Source organism: Leiobunum rupestre, chromosome 5 (assembly GCF_980474605.1).
Source record: "Leiobunum rupestre chromosome 5, qqLeiRupe1.1.hap1, whole genome shotgun sequence".
Classification (NCBI taxonomy): Eukaryota; Metazoa; Arthropoda; class Arachnida; order Opiliones; family Sclerosomatidae; genus Leiobunum; species Leiobunum rupestre.
In genome coordinates this window covers 55,648,684-55,674,643 of record NC_143388.1, presented here as the reverse complement: position 1 = coordinate 55,674,643, position 25,960 = coordinate 55,648,684, and the positions used below count along the sequence as shown (strand labels likewise).

Here is a 25,960-nt window from a genome sequence, read left to right as displayed (position 1 = left end):
ATTGCTCAAGTGCAAGCATAATGTAGGGGTTTGGTTTTCAATAAAGGAAGCTTATTATAATCAAATGACCAGGTTTAATTTACAATAATTACGATTTACAGTGATTCACTTGAGTAACAGAATCGAATGTTGCTTGGCTTGAGTGTCAATCCAATCTACCCAAAACATGCGACAGGCAGTTCTTCATAAATTGGTTTGTTCCTGCCAAAACCAGGTAGGCACGTGGCAACATATTGTTGCCAGAAATCCACCTGAAAATAACCCAGTGGTTTTCCATAGGCCTAGGTACTCCATTACAGTTTCATCTTAGTTTCATTGGCATTTAACTGATAAAACATTTTTGCCATTTTAATTTATATAATCTATAAAGTAAACTTAATATAAAAGCAAATTAATAAATTTTATTTACACAATATACACAAGACATTACAGATTAAGTTTTGAATGTCACTAAAAGTATAATTAATAGAACTGTTGTCACAGCCATCACCATTATACAAGTCATTTTTCTATTACTACGTTGGTGTCCTTCAGCTTTTCGCAGTTGCTCAAGTCCCATCTTTACTTGACTCTGTACCAGTTCAACGTTGTAATCAATTCGGTCTAAAACTGTTCCCTACAAATTAAGTTTTTTAATTATTACAGTACTCAGCAATATTCATACTTCAACTCCTTATGTTAATTTTTAGGTATTATATAATTATTAAATAAGTTTCTCTAAATAATCATTTCACCTGTTCATTAATGATAGTTGCCAAATCACGAAATATTTCATTGAGATCTAATATTGATCGCACAATATGATTAATTTCCCTTTCTCTCTCTTGTACTCTTTGGGTATTGTCTTCAATAAGTAGCAATTGCTGCTCCGTAAATGCCTAGTAAGAATAAATGAGAATTGCATTGCATTTTTGAACAGCCAAAAGACAACTTACTTGATCAGTTATATTATCTATGTAAAGTTCATTTTCATCTGTTGTAGTAACAAGTGGTGAATCTAAAAACTGTTGTGATCTTTCCTCTCGTGACTTTAGCCCTACAGAGAAAAAAATTAGTTATATTACATACAATCAATTTTAACAAAGGTTTGAGGTTTATATTATTTTTTTGGTTAACTCTTAGACTGGATAATGCTAAAATTGGGTTTAATATTATAGCAAGCGCTCTCTCGATCGAGGTATACTAAATCGAGAGTATGGTACCATTTTATTAATATATATACATAAACCCTTTCAGGATTGGGCACTAACAAGCAACGAAACGCACCATTATAGGCTTAAGTCAGCAAGCAACTTTTAATACCATTATTCTAGGTTGCCGATTTATTGCATAGGCGGGTGCAGGCAACCCTTCATGCAACACGAGCCAACAGCTATTACCATTAACCTCATCAGGTTTTTGTGGAAAGGTGAAGAACCCCTTTAAAAGGTGGGAGATAACTTAAAAACTTAATACAGGAGTTGATCAAAGTTAAACACCCTGGGCCACTAGAAAAGACCAAATTCATTCAATAAGACTGTTACAAGATTTAGTGTTACTGTTTTGGCACTCTCACAACATTAATTTATATTGGTGAAAACTTTAGTTCACCCACCCTTAATAGAAATATTGGTGAAAACTGTAGTTCACCCACCCTTAATAGAAAATCATTTACTTCTTAAATAAGCAGACTGGTCAACTCTAAAAGTAGTAGACAATTCTTGGAGTGATGTTGCTAAGGAAATTACTACATTCTGTGCAACCCGGGACTCCTGTATGCCTTCACTCATAGTAGCTCTTTCCATCTGGGCACCACTCTTAATTTTGTGAACTATCCTTTGGCAGTGGGTGAACATCTGAAATTTAAATTACCGTAAACAATCTATCCAAGTAATAATAATAATAATAATATTTATTTTGCAAAGAATAAAATGCTTCGCTGGCAACCACAGAGGCAAAGCCTATTCAAGGTGGTTACCGAGACATCACAAACACAAAGATACAAAAAGTAATAAGAAACCAGAACTGTAATTTAAAATAATTGGGAAAAAAGCAAAAAATAGAACTTAAGAATTTTAATCATCCAATCAGTGAAAAGAAATTCTTAAATTAGCAAGTAAGTAGTTCTCTTAATTGTAGAAATATGTTACTGAGAAGTTAACCACTCAAGGCCATAGCTAGGTCTTAGAGGTAGACCAGGCGAGCCGTTTCTTAGGAGGGGCGAGTAGTAAATCCCTAGCACTTTTTATTGAAACCAATGTTTCTTTGTCAGTTTATCACATTCCCTGGTGGAACCTTCTAGAAAATCGGTTCGCAATTAGTCAGGAAAAAATATTACATGCTCACCATCTGTCTAGGAAAAAGAGGTACAGGTATGTCAAAAGAAATATTCATTAAACGCTTCAATGCACTACTGCAGTCACATTTAGCCATTATAACATTCATTAGCGAAAATGTGCAGCAATTACCAACTAAGCATTTTAGTTTTTTCAAATGGTATTTTCAGACTCAACCACTATCTCTGTAAAGAGGTTAAAGCATATTTTATGAAACAGTGAATTCAAGCTGCGCGTTTTCTTGTCTCCTAACCAAGAATTCCCAGCTCTTTGATAAATCTTGGCCGAGTCTCCCTTCTTCCTTTGGTTTGTGCTCTCATGTCGTACATTGAAATAGCCAAAAATTATAACTTAAAATTGCCCCAATTGCACAAAGATTTTGGCCCATCAATCATTCTGAAACACTGTACTAAATTGATAGCTGCTTCTGTAGCGGACCTAATTTCACGTTTTCTCTCCCAGGGACTTGAAGCTCGCCAACGTAACGCTGTCGCAAAAGGCTGGTTTGTTAGACCACCCCAATGAGTACTGGAAAATTTGTTAGTGTGAGATAATGTGGTGCCTTCTGTAGCCAACATGGTCAGTGGCAGCCATATTGATAGTAGGCCCTTATCTTATCAGGCCTAACTCCCAAGGGCACCGGTGGTGGCGCCAGTGTGGCATTATTATTAAAGGAGATAAGCTGAGAGAGAGCAAGAAGCAGTGGTTAGTAGGGGAGTGGTTAACTCCCCCCGCTGGCCTGCTAGTTAAGCATAGTATTTTCCCCCCAGTGGCTCCAAGCTTAGGTTACATTCTCTTCCCTTGGTGGGAATATCTAGGAAGTATCAGTATCTTATTATAATAGGATAATTGTGTAGTCCGTTTGAAGGCCTCCTTAGGCACTGTACCAACCCATCTGAAATCTCAAAATGCTATCACCTAGGCTCAAGTACGGGTGTGTTGATTTTAAGAGTGCTGGGCTTGAAAGTGCTTCTCAAGTGAACATTATCTTTCTTGATTTCAGGAGTTGGACACTGTCTCCCCACCAACTTTGTATTTCTAAATTATATAGCTATAGAGTTCATGGTGCATCTCTTTTGCAGGAAGCCTCCTCCTGTCTTTAAGTGCGAGGATTTCATGTGATTTGTCCCAAAGCTTAATCTGTATGGTAACCTGTTTCCTCTGTTGTTCTCCAGGAGCTTTTGCTCTTTACAGTTTAAGATAATGACATTAGCTCTGGGGCTGTCTCTAAGCCAGCGGTTCCCAAAAGGTGTTTTGCAGCTCAGCCATCTTGTTTGTGTCGAGTCTTTTAAGATAAGTAAAAAAATTAGTTGGGGTTCTGCCAGAATTAGTTGAATAATTTAGGGTTCCATAGCCAAAAAAATTGGGAACCGCTGCTCTATGCTCTATTTACACAAATGTCGTCAATCTCGGGCGATTTGCTTTCCCAGTGACTAAGACACACTTGCATCAAGCTGGGAATAGTAATAATGATAATAACAAAAGCTTTTTATTTAAACTTTGTACTGAAGCTCCATTAAGGAGCTCCAACTTAATTTTAAAAATGTAAGGCCCTCAGTCTTCATCGCCCTGGTCCAACCCTCTTTTTATACGTAAACGATCAAAGGCGGGCAAAAAAAACTCGACTAAGTACAAATACCTCGCTTTTATGCTCACTTTGACATTTGGGGTGTTCACCTCACCAGAATAATTAGTTTCCCAGGCCCATAGAGTACTTGGCATTTTCCATCTGCATCTCCATGAAAGCTTTTTGCAGTCAAAACCAACTTGAGGCCTATCTTAGAAAATTGCTTCTTTGTTTGGTCTCCACGTACGGAGGCCAAAAAGCACCAGTCGATTGTTTTTTTAATAAAGTTTAAATTTGTTATTATAACTTTCTATTTTCCATTATGTCAATAAGAAGCAGACATAACCACAGAGATTGATTACAGCAAGTTCAGATTTCCATTTCACAACCCTTACCAAAAAATAAGTTGGCCAAAAACCACTTAGGACAACTTGTATTTCAACTTGGTTTTCAGTTTGTATTTGGGACAAATGCCTACTTAAAAATAGCTTAAATCCTCTTTATTAATCCACTTATTTCCAACTAAACCAGAATCAACATTTACATTTAACTACTTAAAAATAACTTAAATCCTCTTTATTAATCCACTTATTTCCAACTAAACCAGAATCAACATTTACATTTCACTACTTAAAAGCAACTTAAAAATATTATGTAATTTCCTGACTGCTAAAAACCAACTAATTATAAACTTAGCAAATGCAGTATTTTCCTACCAACTGAATAACAACTTATTACCCCTTTAATAGTTACTTGAAATATGCTGACAACTTGAGCCTACTTAATACCAACTCAATATCAACTAATAATGTGTATACAAACTAAATACAAACTGAAATCCAACTTATTTTTTGGTAAGGGATTGGTGCGAGTTTCCTATTCGCTACGTGTGAGCCAAGTCAAAATACGTGACTTTTGAAAGTAATTCTAAAAAAGAATCCTTAATTGTTTTCCCGTTAATTGTTTTGTTAGACCACCCCAATGAGTACTGGAAAATTTGTTAGTGTGAGATAATGTGGTGCCTTCTGTAGCCAACATGGTCAGTGGCAGCCATATTGATAGTAGGCCCTTATCTTATCAGGCACTGGTGGTGGCGCCAGTGTGGCATTATTATTATTAAATTGATAGCTGCTTCTGTAGCGGACCTAATTTCACGTTTTCTCTCCCAGGGACTTGAAGCTCGCCCATGTAACGCTGTCGCAAAAGGCTGGTTTGTTAGACCACCCCAATGAGTACTGGAAAATTTGTTAGTGTGAGATAATGTGGTGCCTTCTGTAGCCAACATGGTTATACCTTCTTTTTAATATTTCAATTATTAGATTATTATGATAGATAAATTATTTTGACTAACGGAAGCATATGGAAGATTTATGATAACAAATATTGCAAAAAAACTGACAGTTCACCTGAGTTATTTCTTGAGTTAAAACTTGGATGTTATGTTCCTCCTCAGCTACGTCGTCAAAGGTAGGTCTCTGTAGATGTTTCTCATGAAGTGCTGAAAGGTCTTTCACTGAAAAAATTGCACATTTAAAAATATCAGTTCAGAAAAATGTTTTTTTTAGAATTTAAGATCTGGTCACTCCCTTTACTTTGTGACGTATAATATAGCTATAAAAGAGACGGACCACATTAGGCCCAAATCGGATAGCAACTTTTAATGCCTTTAATTCAGGTGACTGGGTTGCAATGTGTAGGAGGATGGTGGCAAGCCTTCATGAACACGAAGCCAACAGCTCCCTACATTAACTATTACCATTATTTTAAGATTTTATGGAAAGAGGAAATTAAATAACTTATGGGGAAACCACTTTAACTCAACGCAGGAGTAAATTGTTCTGTATTTGCACCGGGTGCCACAAGCTGGGATCGAACCCGGCTCCTCTTGCTGGCAGGTGTCTAAAACCTCAAAATAAATTGAAATGTACATTAAAAAGTGGACCTAGATAAGGGTTAAAACCCATCTTAGATGTAAATCAGTAAAGACAGTGCTCCCTGGCTTGCACTGTAAACCACTCCATAATAGCTAGCTATTAAACCTCTCCTGGCATACTTTATAACAAAAGTTTTACTGCTTTCAATCATTGACGGACTTTCGTCTTTCACACAGACAAACATCATCTATTCTATGTTCACATTTTATGATTAAAAATTGACAAACTCTCACTACAAAATATGCAGGAGGCCTCACACATTGAGTTGGGAATATATAACTAGAGATAAAATTACGGCTTCAGAAATCAGAGTTTCGCGGGACAAATTATTCACTGACTAAACTTTATCATTCAGCGGTGGTGCCTTCTATCTTTTCCAAAAAACTATATTTTTGCAAATCGTCTGCTTCTATACTTCTTGAACGGTTCATGTGTATCTTGGTGGTAATTTGTATTTAGCTATTTAAATTACTGAGAAGAAACTCAAAATAATGTTTAATATTCTGATTATAATAAAAAGTAAATATTGTATTATTCTAACATGACTCCAAACGGTTAGAATGAAAATAACTATGAGCAATATCAATTTACTATTTTACTAATGCATTCCATTTTCACCTTCTCTTTAATATTCTTCACTATTTTACTGAGTCTTAAGTCCATGTAAAAGTTAATTACTTTATGCGATCATTCAAATCTGGGAGAAGTGTTTCATCATGGTCAAATATGGTCATGGTTGAGGCACCTTTGAATCAGCAACTCAATTTTTAAGGTAAGGTGTTTATTTGAGGCCCCTTGATTTTCCAGTTTAATGCTTCTTATCACTAACTTAGAGACGCGTTTAGTTTGCTAAGCCTAATTCTCAGTTTAAATATTTTCGTCAATTTCGTGCAAAACGTCGCCTGAAAGTAAAATCCACACAAATCAGAATGATATACGTGGATTTTGCTTTCAGGCTTTAATGATTCCCACCGTTAGAGATAGATAGCCACATTGTTAAGTGATAACCCTTACCAAAAAATGAGTTGGATTTCAGTTTGTATTTAGTTTGTATACACATTATTAGTTGATATTGAGTTGGTATTAAGTAGGCTCAAGTTGTCAGCATATTTCAAGTTACTATTAAAGGGGTAATAAGTTGTTATTCAGTTGGTAGGAAAATACTGCTTTTGCTAAGTTTATAATTAGTTGGTTTCCCATCAACTTAATAACAACTTATTACCACTTTAACTAGTTTATTGAAATATTCTGACCACTTGAGCCTACTGAAAAACCAAATTAACGACGACTAAAATGTGTATACCAACTAAATACCAACTAAAATCCAACTTATTTTTTGGTAAGGGAAGCTACAAATATAATTAAACACCATCAGCTACAAGGGCCCTAAACACATTGTCTATACTTTCATTCTATCACCCACATAGCAGTATTTATGTGTCTCGTAAATAACGAGTCCTTTACCAAAAAATAAGTTGGCTAAAAACCACTTAGGACAACTTGTATTTCAACTTGGTTTTCAGTTTGTATTTGGGACAAATGCCTACTTAAAAATAACTTAAATCCTCTTTATTAATCAACTTATTTCCAACTAAACCAGAATCAACATTTACATTTAACTACTTAAAAGCAACTTAAATCCTACTAGGGAAACATCTAAAAACCAACTTACAAATATTATGTAATTTCCTGACTACTAAAAACCAACTAATTATAAACTTAGCAAATGCAGTATTTTCCTACCAACTGAATAACAACTTATTACCCCTTTAATAGTTACTTGAAATATGCTGACAACTTGAGCCTACTTAATACCAACTCAATATCAACTAATAATGTGTATACAAACTAAATACAAACTGAAATCCAACTTATTTTTTGGTAAGGGGTATGCACCGGGTTATACATTACAGCTTTTCCATATTAGTACACAACTATAATACTAGAACAAATAAACAATTGTTGAATCATTAACACTTAACCTTCGTATTATTTTTCTAAAATGTCAAGTAGTCACACTGAATTAATTTCCCCTCAGAGGCACACGGCAGTATAAATTATTATTATTATTGAGTGGGGTGGCAAGCCAAGCACTTCGACCTAAGGTCCATTGTGCATCCCCAAACTGGGTGACTTAATTAAGTCCTATTGCCGACACAAAGCTTAAAATCTGCCCAGCCATGATGTTAGAGACGTCATAAGTGGTGGTGCATACTCAAATGCTCAAACCTCTGAACTGCATAGTAATCGCGGCTACAGAGTACATGTGAGGCAATTTCCTCCTCAGCTAGAAAAGCTCTACAAATTGGGTCATCACTGACCCCAATAAGAGTTAAATGTCTGTTTAGATGGCAGTGGCCTGTAAGTAGGCCAATAACAATCCTGATACTAGCCCTAGAGAGCGAGAGTAGTTCTTTGGCTCTCTCCCTAGAAGGGCCAAGAGTAAACTCTTTGGCCTGCCTTTGACCCTCAATCTCAGACCATTGTCTGAGTTGACGATCTGACATAAACTTGGAGATCAAGCCGCGTACAAGTCCTCGGGAGATGGGGAAAGCCCGTTCGGGCCCAATGAACCCAGCCCTCACACCTAACTTGGCCAAGGCGTCAGCCCTTTCGTTCCCAAGATGCCTAGTGATGTAAAATACCCAGGTATTTATAACTTAGGGTAAATACCTGGGGTATTTACCCGGGTAAATACCTGGGGTATTTACCCGGGTAAATAACCAAATCTTATAAATACCCGGGTATTTATAAAACAATTATGAAATTGTTTATTTTTCGTAATTAAAAAAACTCAAGCGAGTCTAACAGGTTATGCTATGCTCATGCGTCATAATTTTATTAAACTTTATTTTTTTTTAATTTTTACAATGAGAGAACAATTGAACTTATTATTGATCTAAATTCAGTATTATTTAATCATTTTCGTCGCTTGATACTAGTTCAAGCTCTGGCTGGCCCTGAGGCGCTATAATATCTATTTCCTCATCGTTGTCGCTAGTATAAGTAGATGAAGCCTCCATGTTGTCATCTTCGTTGGGTTCTGAATCTGATGACGAATTATTTTTCTGTTTATTCTCATTTCGATTTTTGGTACCATCGTGACGATTGAGTAGATTCCAGTTATGAGATAAATAGGTTATTTTGGCTGCTCGCTCTGTTGTTAATCTATTTCTCTTCTTGTTATGGATCCAGCTAAACGTACTAAATGTCCTTTCTGTGGCAGCTGATGTAACAGGTGCCCCAAGGATCCTTACTGCCACGTCAGCCAACAAACAAATCCCTCTCAATCCTCTCCACCACAATATTGGACTGATCAGATTTCCAGATACACCCTTCCCAAATGAAAGGTCGTTGCCAATTCCCTCTTTATCTCGGTAATCTGCTATATCTTTACGAAGGTCTACAGATTTCAAGTCCAGATGGTCACCAACTTCACAGATAAAACTTATTGCATCTAGTAGTTCTTCTGGCTTCAATTTGCAACCTTGTGCAGCAGGATTTAACAGATCGGCAGCCAAATGAATTTTGCCTAAGCCAAATTCTTTCCGTTTCTCAAATTTCGAAAGTATCTTCTTCTCCTCGGCTTTTTTAAGAGGGGATACAGGAATCTGTTCTATTAAAGTTGTTTGTAACTCGTTAAATTTAGTGTACACTTTGTGGATCAGAGGAGTGTTTGACTCGATCTTAGTTATCAACTCTATTATTGGGCTCAAGATATTTATCATCTTTTCAACACGAACCCAAAATACACAGTCATCAAGCAGTCTTCTTTTCATTTCAGAGGAGAGAGTCGCTTCCTCACTAACTGCTAGTTTCTGGAGTACAGATTTATTTGATGACAAACTCTGTAAACAGAATAGGTGGCTTCCCCACCTGGTTTGACCAGGTAATTTTAAAGCAACCCTATCTTTAAACGTTTTTTCCAATTGAAGGCGGTCGAAGATCGCTTTCAAAATATGGCTATTCTTGATAGTTTTCACAATGTCAACAACAGTAGCCATGAATGTTTTGACTGTCACACAAAGTAAAAGTCTCCACATAGGTGTAAAAGATGAGCGAGACATCCAAGGGGAACGATCGATGGCAATTTGTCCTTGACTAAGTTAAAAGCAGCTCGCATGTTGGCAGCGTTGTCTCCAATTATAACCAAAAATTTTTGGGGACCATATTTTTCAATTTCTTTGATAATCAACTCAGCCAAGTATGCCGCGTTATGTCTTCTCTCTTTTGTCGTAACAAAATCAACAAAAAGTGGCTCTGGTTTTGAAACTACAAAATTTATAATCGACTCATTTCTAATATTACTCCATCCATCACACTGCAAATGCAAGTTTTTGGAATCTTGCAACTGACTTGCTACATCAGCTTGCATTTTTGCATATTGAGTGTCAAGGTATGTTGAAGATACACGGTACCTTGAAGGTAGTGTGTAAGATGGCCGAATTTTCTTGAAAAACTCTATCCATAAAGGATGTTCAACCATTGACAGTGGTGAGCCACTAACGAAGATTGCTTGTGCAAGACTTTGGTTTAAATTTTCCTGGAATAGAAATCGCTTTTATCACTATCATTTAAAATAATTAACTTACGTAGGCCACTAGCACTAGGTCTTGACTATTAGTTTTACTATAGGTTTACTTACATTCGACTGAAAGTCCATGTGGTCAACAAAGGTTAGCAGGCCTCCTCTGCCGACATGCGAAGATGAAGATAATGAACTAGAAGGTCTTTGAGTCTTTTGACTAGTATTATTACTATTTGTACTTGAACAAGTGGAACTTGGCCCTGGCTCTGACACATAAGACACGTCTACTTCTAATTCTTCGTTTTGGTCTTGCTGCTGTGGTTCACTTGATTCACTTATCTTTGTTGTGGTGACATTCTTGCTCATTTTATTACTAAGCATAACCGCAGCATCAAGGATTTTTTTCATTTCATTTGGACATTTAAAACATTTTCTTATATGCTTGGTCATTTTGTTTACATTAGCATGCTTGAATTCCTTACAACAATATTTGCATACCACACCTTTATTTTTAACTTTAAAAAACTCCCAAGCTGGACCCTTTTTCTTACCCATTTCTAAGCGTCTAAGCCTAAGCTATTAACAAAGCAACATATTTAGACAAGAAGGATAATAGATGGCTCCATTTGACACTATAATAATAATACACTAACGCCATCTGAGGAAAAATCCATAAAAAACATGAATTTAAAAAAAAAATAATAAAAATATTAAAAACCCTAGTTTCGGGTATTTACCCAGGCATGGGGTAAATACCCAGGTAAATACCTGTTTAAAAATACCCTACCCACTGGGTATTTACCCGACTTACATCACTAAAGATGCCCCTTATGCCCAGGCACCCAACAAAGTTGAACTTTATTGTGCCACCCAAGAGCACAGAGGAGATCTAAGCAGCTAAAAACCAGTTTAGAAAGAATACTTTACTAGCTGAGAGCTCTAAGAGCGGCCTGGCTATCCGAATAAATCTGGATAACCTTCCCATGATACCCCTGATGTAGACAGTAAGCAACACAGGAGCAAATGGCAAAAATTTCCGCCTGGAATACACTAGTGTGCATCCCTAAGCTTTCATAAAAGCAAAAATTATTAGTAAGGCAGTACATCCACGCACCAATGCCATAGTGGGCCTTAGACCCATCAGTGAACCAGACGATCTCTCCTCTCGTACAGAGGGTCAAGTTATTCTACTCCGCACGGCTAGGGAAGTTGACCTGAAAAGGTTTACTAAAGTGAAGTTTAGTAACCATCATATCAGAACCCATTGTCAAAATCGGCATCTGATTAGAAATATCCCGATAGAGCTTAGTGTGGCTGTGCTCCCAATTATTAGCCTTCCACCAGCCATTTTGGTTAACCCTATAGGCACCTAAAAAGGCAGCTTCCTCAATAAAGAGGTGGAGAGGAAGCATATTCAGGAGAATTTCCAGAGAAGCGCTTGGGGCTGTTCTCATGGCTCCTGTAATGCCGACACAAGCCAGCCTTTGTAGAGTGCGCAGATCAAACTGCACAGTCGTTAAAGTAACTCTTAGCCACCAGACCACAGCTGCATAGGACAGGATAGGTCTGATGATCATAGTGTACAGCCAGTACACAGCTCTGGGGCTTAGGCCCCAGGTCTTGCTAACTGCACTTCTCCAAAATAACATTTTACCCTTCTTGACTATATAGTCAAGGTGTGGCTTCCATGTTAGTTTGCTATCCAGGATGACCCCTAGGTACTTCACCTAGGTGCTCTCCACTAGGTCCTTTCCAAATAAGGAAATACCCTCTAACATGCCTTTTATCCTTTTACGAGTAAAAGGAACCAGGACAGTTTTATTAGGATTAACCATGAGGTTGACCTCCCTGCACCAGCTCTCAACAGATGCTCGAGCCCTCCTCATTACATCCTTCACAGTTACCGGAAATTCCCAGTAATGATGATCGCAATATCATCAGCATAACCGAAACAGCGGCATCATCCCCTGTTCAACCTCCGAACAAGTTCATCCACCACTAGGCACCAAAGAAGGGGAGAGAGAACCCCCCCCCCCCCCTGTGGGCAACCACGACTGGTGGAGACCATAAGGGAGTCACCCAGCAAGGAGGATGTCACTTTCCGGTCTGTTAACATAGATTTGATCCAAAGGCACAATGTGTCATTGATACCAAATCTTTTCGCAGCCTTCAGTATAACTGCGCTGGAGACCTTATCAAAGGCTCCCTCAATATCAAGAAAACCCGCTAAAGCAATTTACTTGTACCCAATTGCCTTTTCCAGGCAGCTGCTGATACCATGCAGGTTCTAATTGGGGACAGTCCCTCATGCTTAGGGGTGGGTTCTTTGGTACTGAACTTGCCGTTCCTCTCCCCTCTAGCATAGTTCGCGGCCTTATCTCTAACTCCATGACTGACCGTCAATTCAAGCTTTGGCTTGAGATGGATGGCAGAGAGCTAAGGAGCTGCTATCGCTCTCCAAATCTAATATTAGGTAGGTCTTTGGCCTACTAACAGGTCATTGTCTCCTTAACAGACATCTTTACCTGATTGGAATCAGGGATGATCCAATCTGTAGGGCTTGTCAGGCTGAGGAGGAAACCGCCTCTCATGTGCTTTGTATGTGCGATTACTACGCGGCCCAAAGATTCCAGCATCTTGGTATGCATCAGCAGGAAACTTCTGATTTCTATAATATGCCGGCCAAAAGGATTCTCCGTTTTGTGTCGGATATTGGCCTTTTTAAGTCTTAAGGTTCGGGTTTGCACAATGGACCTCTGGTTGACGTGCACGAACGGGCATGTCCTTAGCCCTTCACCCCTTCATTAATAATAATAATAATAATAATAGGGGTGGGTTCTTTTGAACCCTCCCCTTGTCTTGGGTCGGGTCCTTTCAAACCCTCCCCTTGCTTTGGGTTGGGTCCTTTAAAACCCTCCCCCTGCTTTGGGTTGGGTCCTTTCGAAAACTCCCCATGCTTAAGGCTGGGTTCTTTCGAACCCTTGCCTGGTTTTGGTTCTTTTTTGTTTGTTTTGTTGACCATCCATTTTGGTCCCACGAGAAAAGAGGAAAGTAAAAGGTCACCGCCCTTAATCCTCTCTCCGGGCAGAAGGCTAATTTCAACGGGGTTTCGCCTGGTTGCCGAGGGGATCATTCATGATTATGTATTTTCGCTTCCCCGGTACCACCCAGCCCTCAGCACGGTACCTTACACCTTAGCTTAAGGAAGAAGCGGAGCCTTAGTTGGCCAGCATGGAGGGTTGCCCCACCACCTGTTACTCCCTTCCACCACGAAGAGGTACAAGGTTGCAGTTTATGGAAGGGCGGCAGTATAAAAATACATGCCTTGAGTATTAACTACATAACATTTTTATAGACATTACAATTGTTTTTAGTACATATTTTGGGGCCCGCTTAGGAATAAGCTTTATTGAAGAGGGTTTCACTCTGAATGTAAATTTGTAATAATTAAATAAGATTATTATTAATAATGCTATTTCTAAATATTCTTAAGCACTTTATTCCTTCACAGATCATTGGCCTAAATATATATATTATCATCAAAAATAATTGACAATGACTTCGGTAATGAGTTTCCCGTTTAATTTCACATGAATAAATTATAAATATCAAAATTATTTAAGTGTCATACTTATGATAGTTTTACAAAGGCTGGCTCGCGTTGGCATCACAGGAGCTATGAGAACAGCCCCAGGCGCTTCTCTTGAAATCCGCCTGAATATTCTTCCCCTGCACTTATATATAGAGGGAGCGGCAGTTTTGGGTGCCTATAGGCTTAACCAAAATGGATGGTGGAAGGCTAATGATTGAGAAAATAGCCACACTAAACTCTATAGAGACATCTCCAGTCAAATACCGATTCTTACAATGGGTTCTGACATGATGGTTGCTAAATTACACTTTAGTAAACCCTTTGAGGTTAGCTTCCCTAACCGCACGGAGTGGTCCTATAGTACCCTCGGTACCAGAGGGGAGGTTGTCTGGTTTACCGATGGGTCCAAGACTCGTTCAGGTGCAGGTGCGGGGATGTATTGCCTTACAAATAACTTTGGCTTTTATGAAAGCCTTGGGATATACGCAAGTGTATTCCAGGCTGAAATTTGTGCTATTTGCTTCTGTGTTGACTATTGTTTTAAACAGGGCTTTCGCGGTAAGGCTATCCAGATTTATACGGATAGTCAAGCCGCCCTTAATGCTCTCATTCAGTGCAGCATTTCTTCAAAACTGGTTCTTAGCTGCCTAGATCTCCTACATGCTCTTGGGACATACAACAGAGTTTTTCTCTGTTGGGTCCCTGGCCATAAGGGGTATTAGGGCAATGAGAATGCTGACGCCTTGGCTAGGGAGTGTGCAAGGTCTGGGCTATTTGGACCGGAACCTGCAATCCCCATTTCCCCGGGTTTGACGCGTGACTTGGTTTCCAAGCATATGGCAGGTCGCCAACTCAAGCTTTGGCTTGAGATGAGTGGTCAAAGGCAGACCAAAGAGTTCACTCTAGGCCCGTCTCGGAAGAGGTGGTCACTGGCCTACTTACAGGCCATTGCCAACTCAACAGACACTTAAGTCTCATAGGGGTTAACGATAACCCAATCTGTAGGGCATGCTCTACAGAGTAGGAAACCACCTCTCATGTTCTCTGCAGCTGCGACTATTACGCCGCGCAGCGATTCGAGCATCTGGGTATGCATTGGTTGGAGACGCAGGATGTCTCCAACATTTCGGCCTAGCAAATCCTTGATTTTGTCTCGGCAATAGGACTCTTCTAGTCAGGGCTCTGGGGATGCACAATGGACCTTAGGTCGAAGTGCTTGGTTCAACCACCCCGTTCAATAATAATATATGATAGTTTTAAGAGTAACATGATAGTAGAGGTTAACGGTAATAGTGAGTATAGAGAGCTGTTGGCTCAGGTGGCATGAAGAGCTTTCTGCTAACCATTGTAACCCAGCCACCTGTTTAAAGGCATTAAAAGTCGCCCGATGACTTCGGCCTAAAGTTGTGCCTTGCTGTTTATTATTAGTAACAATGTTTATCATTTTAAAGTGAACACCATTTTGGCTGTTATATATAAAAAAAAATTAAGTACATTCGATCTAACAACCATTATTTATTTTCAAAAACAGTTTTAAGAAATGCAACTTATACCTTGTCTGAAAAGAGTATAATGGTGTCAACCTACGGTTTTAAACACCAAACCAACTAAGTAGAGTTAAAACTACCAAAAATATATCAATATAATTTTGAGAATGATAAAAAACCTACTTTTTTTCTTTATTTTTGTGGTAACATATTGCATCTAAAAAAATTTAACCATTACATAAATCTGATGGTTTTAAGTGTAAAGTACCAAAATAGGAACAAAAAATTACTTGCTTCTTCTAGACCATCCATCCTGAAATAAATTAAATAATCTTAAAGACCTAAATTACATATAGGTAAACTTTTATCTGGTCAATCATGATACACTAATAGCATGTTCCATTTTACTCCAGCAGCTGATTTAAAAAGGCATTAAAAGTCGCTTGATGACTTTGTGCCTTTTGTATTAGCTTAGCTAATTATTATTATTATTATTATTATTTGTTCCGAGTCCCTCGCTGACGTAATTGATCCCACTCCAATCAATAGATTAATGGAATATAAATTGAAAAAATTCTTGTGCTTTATTCTTGAGTTGAAAAGGAACATGTGAAAAAATTGTCATGAGTGGGCCAAGCACTTTGAAACACAAAAATGATATGTTATTTGTTGAAATAGCTCGATAGGATTCTGGCGATCTCTGGGCGCTTGAAGGCAATAAATGGAACACATATTTTTTGATTGGAGCAGATCCAATCCCATAATAGAACCCGAACCTTTGATCAGGGCAATCGCGAGCGTTCAAGGGCAGTAATTTTTTAGGACTAACTAAGCCTGGGGCGGTAATTACTATAATTTAGAATTTTAATTTTAAAGTGCCAATTTCAACATAAAAAATGTGCCTGGCAACACTGCAAAACCACCAAAGTGGTGGTTTTTTTGCAGTGTTGCCAGGCACATTTCTTTACACCCCATTTCAACCCGGTGGCCTCGTTCGTAGGAAAGATCCTATCATTGTTTCCAAATGTAAAGAATCTGATCTGACCTTTATTATGTGGCCAATATTTACTCAAAACAGTTTCTTGTGTTGTACTTTTCCTACTTAAGCGTAGTTGTGTTATATTTTTAACTTAATATTTAGAAAAATCAATTGAAATGATTTGTTGTAGTGGCAGAAAGTGTATGGCCCTCTCATTTACCAACTTGTATTTAAACCCAAATAAGATTTAACAAGGAAGTCCAGCTTTTCCAAACATTTATAACTTAACCTTAGAATCTTACCATGATGGAGGATGTCCATTTGATTTATGATTTATGAAGCCTTTCTCCACATCGGCATCCGTGACTAGAGCTGCTTGGTCATCCGTAAACTAATTTTTTAAAAGAAAAAAGTAATATGTAGTTTACTAAGTAATCAATTGTCTACAGTTATCATATTTTGACGGTGGCCCAATTATTGGAAATATAACCATAAAAACATTAGAACTTTCAAACCAATCTAAATCTATGACATTGAAACTTTTCGTTGCTATTAAGTGTCCAGTTAAAATGTGACTGGCAAGGATTATACGATGACATAATCAGGGAAGAGTTCTTACAGGGAGTAAGAAAGTTTTAAGTGTCTTCGTCTTGCATAGATGGCGCAACAAGCAACTGCAGTGGTGGGGAATAAGAAAATAAGAAGGCAAGCACAGCTGAACCAGAGGGCAATTGTTGAAAGGTCTTCATCTAGAGATGTGGCTTAGAAGTATTGCTCCACAGTTAAACGTATATGGAAAGGGAAGGAGCAGTTCATATTACTACTAATTCCACTTACACTATACGAACCTTGTTTATATGTAACCATTGCCGATATTACTTTGATTTAATTGTTAGTAGAAACTGTAACCAATTACAATATTATAAACTAGTATGATACGTGGAGGATAGTTGTGTTTAAAATGTTTATTATTATTATTATTGAGTGGGGTGGCAAGCCAAGCACTTCAACCCGAGGTCCATTGTGCATCCCCAAACCAGATTTCTGACACAAAGCTTAATATCTGGCGTCTCCAACCGGTGCATACCCAAATACTCAAACCTCTGGGCCGCATAGTAATCGCAGCTACAGAGTACATGTGAGGCAGTTTCCTCCTCAGCTAGACAAGCTCTGCAGATCGGGTCATCGCTGACCCCAAAAAGAGTTAAATGTCTATTTAGATGGCAATGACCTGTAAGTAGGCCAATAACCACCCTAATACTAGCTCTAGAGAGCGAGAGTAATTCTCTGGCTCTTTCCCTAGAAGGGCCAAGAGTAAACTCTTTGGCCTGGCCGTTGACCCTCCATCTCAAACCATTGTCGGAGTTGACGATCCGAAAACTTGGAGATCAAGCCGCGTACAAGTCCCCGGGGGATGGGGAGAGCAGGTTCCTAGCCCAATGAATCCCGATAAAGCTTAGTGTGGCTGTGCTCCCAATTATTTGCCTTCCACCAGCATTTTGGTCGAGCCTATAGGCACCTAAAAAAGCAGCTTCCTCAATAAAAAGATGGAGAGGAAGCATATTCAGGAGAATTTCCAGAGAAGCGCTTGGGGCTGTTCTCATGGCCAGAGAACGTTAAGAGGTTGCTCATAGGGGAATTCGAAAGGCAAAGACAATTGACTCGTGAGAAGGAAGGTTATTCAACTGTGGTTTATACACAGGGGAAACGTACAAACACCAAACAGCGAAAGACTAAGAAGCTTACATGCTACAATTGTAACAAAGGTCATTTCGCAAGGGATTGTAAAGTGGACTCAGGTAGCAGACAGCAGGCAGAACCCAATGATCGGAGGAAGCAAAGTAAAAAGAGAGTTTTCTTTGCTTCAGCGATGTTGACTGAAATGGAGACAGATGCATGGATTCTGGACTGTGGTGCAACCCACCATTTCTGTAAAAACAAGGATTGGTTTACGGTTCTTACGAAAACTGATAGAAAGGTGGACTTAGCCGATAATAGTTTACAAGCTGAAGGTATTGGAGAGGTCTAATTAAGTCTACGAACCCCATCAGAAATATGTTGGTCACATTGAAGGATGTCTTCTACATGCCAAATTATGAACGAAATTTATTATCATATCGGAGAATTTATAATGAAGGATACAGAATTACTACAACCAAAAGCGACATAAGACCCAAAAGTGTGTCAGTACGGTATAATGTTTAATGAGAGCTTGTCGCGAAGTAAAAAGAGGGAGTGGTTAAAAATACGTCATCAAAATTTGAAATTTCCTCCACTTCAGCGCCGCCGAGTGAGGCATTTTAGAACGATTGTTATTGTGGAATAATAAATAAACTAATGAACCAATTAATTAAGTTAATTTATTAGTGAACGATATAAAAATAAAGTAAACTCTGTGACAACATAATAGCAACTGACTAGCTTAACATGTCAGTGTGAGGGAACAGTACTGCCAGGCAACAGGGATTGCTGCCCAACAGGGCTGTCAGACCTAAACTATGTATTTATATATACCCCACACTACACCTGTGGATCCATATATGGATGGAAATTTATTCTTTCTGACTATAGACTATACCTAAAGCTTACTATGGCTAAGTATCCTCTGATAACCGAACAACAACACGTATGTCTACGGGAGAATAAAACGAAGAGATAAAATCGCGGCAGACATAGACTAAATATAACGTTGCTAGTACTTTTCCAACTAGTAGGTTATGTAGTCTGTTGTGAGACTAGCTATCAGTAAATATTTTAACGGGCGCAAAGGTAGAGTTGACACACTTTTGGGTCTTATGTCACTTTTGCTACAACCAATGGTCTTGTTACAGTCCTAGATGATGAAACAGACGCGTTTGCAGCGGAATAACCTATATATAGTTGATGGATTAGTAGAGAAAACAAGCGAAAGTCATGTTGGAGTAGCACTTTGGCACTTTAGTTTGGGGCACGCGAATGTGGACAGAATGAAATGGTTAAGCAGAAATGCAATGGTTCTTGGTTTACCAAAGTTCACAGGGCAATTCACGCCATGTATAACTTGTCGGTTGGCCAAGTCAACTAAAGCACCCGCAAGGGCTATAGAGAAGATAACAACAACACGATCATTGGAGCTAGTTCATAGCGACCTTTGGGGCCCTTCACCAGTTCTATCTAGTGGAGGGGCAAAATACTTTATAAGCTTTGTGGATGACTTTACAAGAAGAACAAGGATATATCACCTGGAATCAAAACAGAATGTCTTAGAAGTCTATTGGGAGTTTAAGTCTTGGGCAGAGAGACAGACGGGTAACAGGCTTATGAGATTAAGAACAGACAATGGCTTGGAGTACTGTTCAAAGGCATTTGAAAGATCATGTGAAGAAGACCGAGTTCAAATAGAGAGGACAAATACGTACTCCCCTGGTATCCTGGTCGGGTATGCCACCGCGACCAGTGGGTATAGGATATGGTTTCCACATTCAAATGACATCCAGAAATGAAGCAGGTCACGTTTGACAAAATGAAACGAGGGTGGGAAGCCATACGAGGAAATCAAAATACCCGGGAAGCAGATGAGATGACTTATTTTTATAACGAATCCTGGCCTGAGAATAGTTCGGATGCAGAAGAGTCTCAGTAGGAAAGTGCAGATGAGGTCGAACCTGAAGGACAAGGTCTTTCAGTAGAACATACAGATGATACAGATGGAAGCCAGGATGGTTCGGATGTTTCAAAGGAGTTTGACATATCAAGATGCTCTGACAGACGAACTAGCCCTGAGACACCTCCAGTACCAGAAGTCAAACATAATTGGCGCAGAGAAGTCAAAACTAGAACTACAGGAACGTCTAAAGGGCGTAGGGATGTTTATTATTATGATGGTCAGTCAACGCACTGAATCAGATTGAATAACGAAATACAAAAATACTTGGAAGATAGAGGAGAAACGTTCGACCCATCGGCGTTCAAGTTTAAGGAAGATAATGTTGAGGCAAACCTTGTCGACATTCCACACACGTATGCGGATACCATGCATAGTAAGGAATCAGATGAGTGGCACACAGCCATGACGATGGAGTTGGATACATTCCAGGACCGACATGTGTATGATGTTGTTTGTAGACCGGACAATAAGAAAGTCCTTGGTACAAAATGGGTTTACAATATTAAGAGGAAAACAACAGGTGAGATCGCTAGGTATAAGGCAAGACTTGTAGCCCAAGGTTATTCTCAAAATCCGGGTGAAGATTACAATCTCACATATGCTCCGGTTGTTAACTTTACCTTGATCCAGTTTTCTATTTATTGTTTGTCTTGGTTGGACCCATCACCAACTGGATGTAAAATGTGCCTATCTCTACGGGAGCCTTGATGAGGAAATTTGTTGAACAACCAAGTGGTTTTTCACAATCAGGGAAATATGAGGTATGGCGACTAAAGAAGGCACTTTATGGTCTTAAGCAGAGCGGCCGTCAATGGCACTTAGAATTAGATGGAACATTGAAAAAGATGGGATACACTAGGATTCCTGGTTGTAATTGTATATATAGAAGAGAAACGATGGCAATCTTGATTGTATATGTCGATGACATAATTCTGATGTCCAAGAATTCCACGATTATGGAGACTTTGGTAAAACAACTACAATCTGAGGTACTTCACCTCGCTACTCTCCACCAGGTCCGTTCCAAATACCTTCTAACATGCCTTTTTTATCCTATTCGAGTAAAAGGAACCAAGACATTCTTTTTAGGTTTAACCATTAGGTTGACCTCCCTGCACCAGCTCTCAACTGATGCTAGAGCCCTCCTCATTACATTCTTTATCGTCACCGGGAATTTACCAGTAATGATAGCAATATCATCAGCGTAACCAAAACAGCGGCATCCTCCCCTGTTCACCCAAAGCAGGGGAGAGAGAAACCCACCCTGTGGGCAGCCTCGACAGGTGGAGACCATAAGGGAGTCACCCAGTAGGGAGGATGTCACTTTCCGGTCCGTCAAAATATTTAAGTTAATGAGGATATTTTGAATGCTAAATTTTATTACAGTTACAGAAAACTCATGGAGGAAGATTTTTACTCTTGACTATTGGGTGCTTGCTTGTAGCATCGTGAAGTAAGCGTAGCTATGCCCCCCTTGAAACCGCCACCATGACAATTATTTGACGTCACAGATCATGAGACAACACCAAATGATACTGTGAAATGATCACGTGACATCCATGGGCGTCTTAATGTCATGGCAGACTTAAACGTGTTACCTTGGTAATGAACATAAGTTGTAATGGGGGCCTTAGCTATGGGATGGGAAACTGCGGGGTTATTGTTACTACGTGTTGTTTGCGTTCTCTCTTGAGTTCTCAGTTGTATATTAACCATAGTTATAAATAAAAGCCTGTGCGATTAATTATATTAGTATTTTTAATGACTTGAACCCTACACTCCCACGAGCAAGCTATGAATGCCGAAGATGGCGCTACACAGCACTATGGGGTGTTCCCAGTTTCAATTTAATGATGTCGTCAAGAGTATGACGCACTCTGTTATTAAACACCCTTAGCAGGGCTCCCACCAAAATCTCAAAAAATAATAGGGAAATAGGGGATTTTTCTGGCTACAAATAGGGTGAAATAGGAACCAAATATTTTAAAGTAGGAACCAAATAGGGACCATTTTAATAAACAAAAATAAGATCTTTTTTTAAACTTTTAAAAGCAGCAAATTTTTAAAACTGACTTTAGTTTTAAATTAAAAAAAAAATTTGTCACAAAAATTAAGTACTTAGTTTTAATTTCTAAAAAAACTTTTATCAATCCCAAAAATGGCTATAAATTTTTTGTAATAATTCTATCACATTAAATCGGGTTTTTTTTTTCGCTTTTCTACGAAATATTTTAAGCCGATGGTACTTTTCACCAAATATACTAGAAATAGGGTGATTTAGTGACCAAATCCAGATTTTATGGTGGTTTAGGGACCTCGAAAAAAAGTAGGGGCTTTTAGGCATTTTAGGGACCTGGTGGGAGCCCTGCCCCTAGTGTTGTCAGAATATTCACAGCAATTCATTTTCTTTACCTGTTCTGATAGAATATGTCTATTCTGAAGAGCATTGTTCCTCATCAGTAAAAACACATCTGTAAGATTTCGCATAGCCATCTTTACTGCTAACTTGATGGGAAACTATGCCTGAGGAGAAAGTCAAAATTTAAAAATTGGACAAGATAGATATTTTTAAATAATGCTTGAAAAAATGATGAAGACCAGTATTGAGTTGAAAAACAATTTTAATGGGTCAATGTGATGCCAGTGGAAGAATGAGCTCTGACAAAACCTACGTTGCAAATTATGAATTTTTTTCCAGACTGTGACATCGCAAGTAAATAGACTAAGTTTCTATTTCTTTCTTTCACTCTCCACAGTTACAAAATGAAAATGTTTTACAACCCAATTAAATACCTTTCCTCAAATAATTTTAAAATATTCTTTGAACTTTGAAAATTGGATCTAGTTTTGTACTTTAAATTAATTAAAATCATAATTAAAAATTATGCAATTTTACCAAGCATCTATGTTTCACCATTAACTGATTTCAAAATTGAGCTGAACAAAGAACCTCCATGTATTTGATCTTTGCAGGCTTATTTACCTGCATAATCACCCATAGCATGTTTTCAAGCACAAATTTTAAAATAACAATGTATTTTTTCATTCAATATTGAGAAAATTGTTTACAAAACTGATGAAAAGATAAGCTCTGCACCTGATGTCTTAAAAATTTGCTGATACTGTTTTCATCATCTCTTATTTAAGGATGCACTGATATATCAGCCTATTTTCCTAATATAAGTATCGGCCAATATACGCTTAACAAAGCCGATATTGGCTGATACTGGTATTAGAAAATTATTTTCAGAAAAACATTTAAAAGTAAGAAAATTCTCGATTGACTAATGATAATATTTTATTTGATTAGAAGGATAACAATTTAGATAGTGGACCAAATTCTGAATCTCCAACAATCGAATGAGCCACAAAAGTTCGTTTATAAGAACAGTCTGGCCATAGACATGTTTATGTGTGCTTTGTGTACTATCAGGACCTGAACACTTTTTCCCACCCAAATGTAATTTTTTCTCTATGCCATATACAAAACTATCTAAAAAAAGACTATCAGAACACTAACGCCATCTACCCTCAGTATTTTTGGACTTGGAAGTATCATTTATAATACTTTTTTAAAAACTAAGATCTTTGAACCTTAATTAAATCAGTTTAAAAATCTTAAAAACCTAATTTAATACACTCTCTAATTCACCCAAAATATTATTGATATCAAATCAATCATTAAAACGTTTTTTAGCTATTAAATCTTATGAAAATCTAAAACAAAATTATGAGATTGAAGACTAGAATTGTGGAATGTATCACGACCCGTTAACTTTCGAGAGTGATCATCTTGCTATTTTAAACATTTTTTGATTTTCTACCCTCAGTATGGCCATCTAGGGGCCGGCTAATAATATCATTTTGTATAAATGAATCGTGTCTATTCTGGCAGCCCCGTAATTCGTTTTTTCGAACCCTGAAAAGATAATAGTTGTTTTTTATTTCCGTATATAAAGCCAAGTCAGCTTTATTTGTGAGACAGTATGAACCAGAATTAGTATGAAACAGGATTAGAAATATTATTGGAACGATTAATTATTTATTTTTGAGATTATGATGTTTGTCAGATTACAGTTTAATTAATACCTTGTTATAATTTTCATTAACGTTAGTTGCTATTTATTGAGTTATAGTTTAATGTTTAAATTATGGTGTGTGATTCGGGTTAACCAAGGTAATCTTAGTACCGTGTGTCGGACGTTGTGTGTTGGCGAATGCCGAGTGACCATCATAATGGTGTTGTGTTTTGTGAAGAAGACTTTGTATATAGAAGATTGATAAGTACTTTTAAATTATTATTTTGAACATTAACTGATTCATCCGTATAAAATAAACCAAGTCCTCCAGCCCAAAATTAAACTCTCTTGTAAATATCCGGAAACTCAACTATCCAGAACTGTTTAATTTCAATCTGTTACCGACCCATCAGGCCTTATAGCGACAGCCATATCCTTTAAGTGCCTTTGCAATATTCCATACGTTGCTACCAAGTACAAATTAAAGAGTTGCTATTTTTGCATAACTACTATTGGTTTCATTTACCTACTACGTAACAATAACGACTCTACGGATCCCGAACAAATAAATTCGATACATACGGCACGGGGAAATAAGTATTTAAATTTCCCTCGAGTTTAGTGCGTGGGTCAGATTCTCAAGGTTACAATTGGAACTTTTTGAATTTTCCCTCCCTTCCAATCTCCACGACTCCCTTAAACCCCCCTGAAAGTTAGTGTTGTAATAAATGAAATATTTACGTTTTGTCTATAGAAGCATTTTAAATTCAGAGTGCCCAATGATTGATCCGGATTTGAGAGTAACATCACAGATCTAGCTCTGAGGTGGCATAAGTGGTAGATTATTAGATAGGGTCGCTTTCACAAAACAAAACAAATTAAGAAAGTCCAAGTAAAAATTTATTAAGCTCATAATCCATTAACAATCTGAAATTAACACTGTGTTCTGAGACAGAGAAACTTAAGATTAATCCACAAGGAAATAACACGTCAATTTAAGATGTGAATCAATCTAGGTGATGCACTTTTTTCCTAATGGAAGTTTTTAGGGCGATACGCCGATACGAGGGCACTTTGAACAACCCAATTGGATATGCAACTGCTAAGCCCTATAGCCCAGTTGCATGTATCCCTCAAAACAGCCAAATCCAATTTACCCGAAGCGTTTCCTTAATAGACAGAACCCCAGACATATTGTGGTTGTGTATTATCAAAGGAAAAAGAGTATACTGTAATAGCCACTGTCTCTATAGCATGATCCTGTCAAAAAGTACGTATATATAAATAGCATAGATTCTGATTCCTATGAAGTTTGCTTGTGTAAGTGCCTGAGGTTTAAGGGTAGACCGACATATGTGGTCCACTTCACCTAACATCATTCATTTAAACGATATTAAATAAGACTGATATATTTACCATTTTACATAAGATAATTCATCACTCTGAATAGTTTATAAAAAATTTCTGAATCCTCCTTATACTTTTAGGTGTACGTGTATTCGTGTAATCCCATGGAATGAAATGGACAGTGCTTCCACTCCGGAAATTTGAAATTCCCTTTTTCTTTATTAGGTAACCAATAAAATTCCCTTTTTTTAGGTTTTTAACGTTAGAAATTTCCTAAAAATTTTCCTATTGATTTCTAACATATGTTAAATATAATATTTTCACCTAATATTTAAGTCAAGAAATATTATAAAATAAATTTATGTTATTATTATAGACTACGTGGCTTAAAAATAGGCTACGGCCCGAAAGCTCACCAAAATAATTTTAAATTTATTTTAATAAAAGAAAAACAAATTTTAGTCATGAAGTATCTTGTCTCTTTGAGTTATTTTTAATGTTATACAAAACTATGACTTTTAAAACTATAAATGTTAAAGATATTTA

At 37.8% G+C, this 25,960-nt stretch overlaps 1 protein-coding gene across 1 annotated transcript; it reads right to left on the bottom strand.

Moving 5' to 3' along the window:
• Positions 1-381: 381 nt before the first annotated feature.
• Positions 382-25,586, bottom strand: Syx16 (syntaxin 16). Its single transcript, XM_090174347.1, has 10 exons — positions 25,484-25,586; positions 22,461-22,571; positions 16,705-16,793; positions 15,718-15,736; positions 15,607-15,640; positions 5,289-5,395; positions 1,655-1,835; positions 936-1,036; positions 735-878; positions 382-616 (listed from the first exon to the last, which is right to left on the bottom strand). Exons 2-10 carry the CDS (start codon positions 22,539-22,541, stop codon positions 434-436), a joined length of 939 nt encoding a protein of 312 aa, XP_090030473.1. The 5' UTR covers positions 22,542-22,571; positions 25,484-25,586; the 3' UTR covers positions 382-433.
• Between the last annotated feature and the right edge of the window lie 374 nt (positions 25,587-25,960).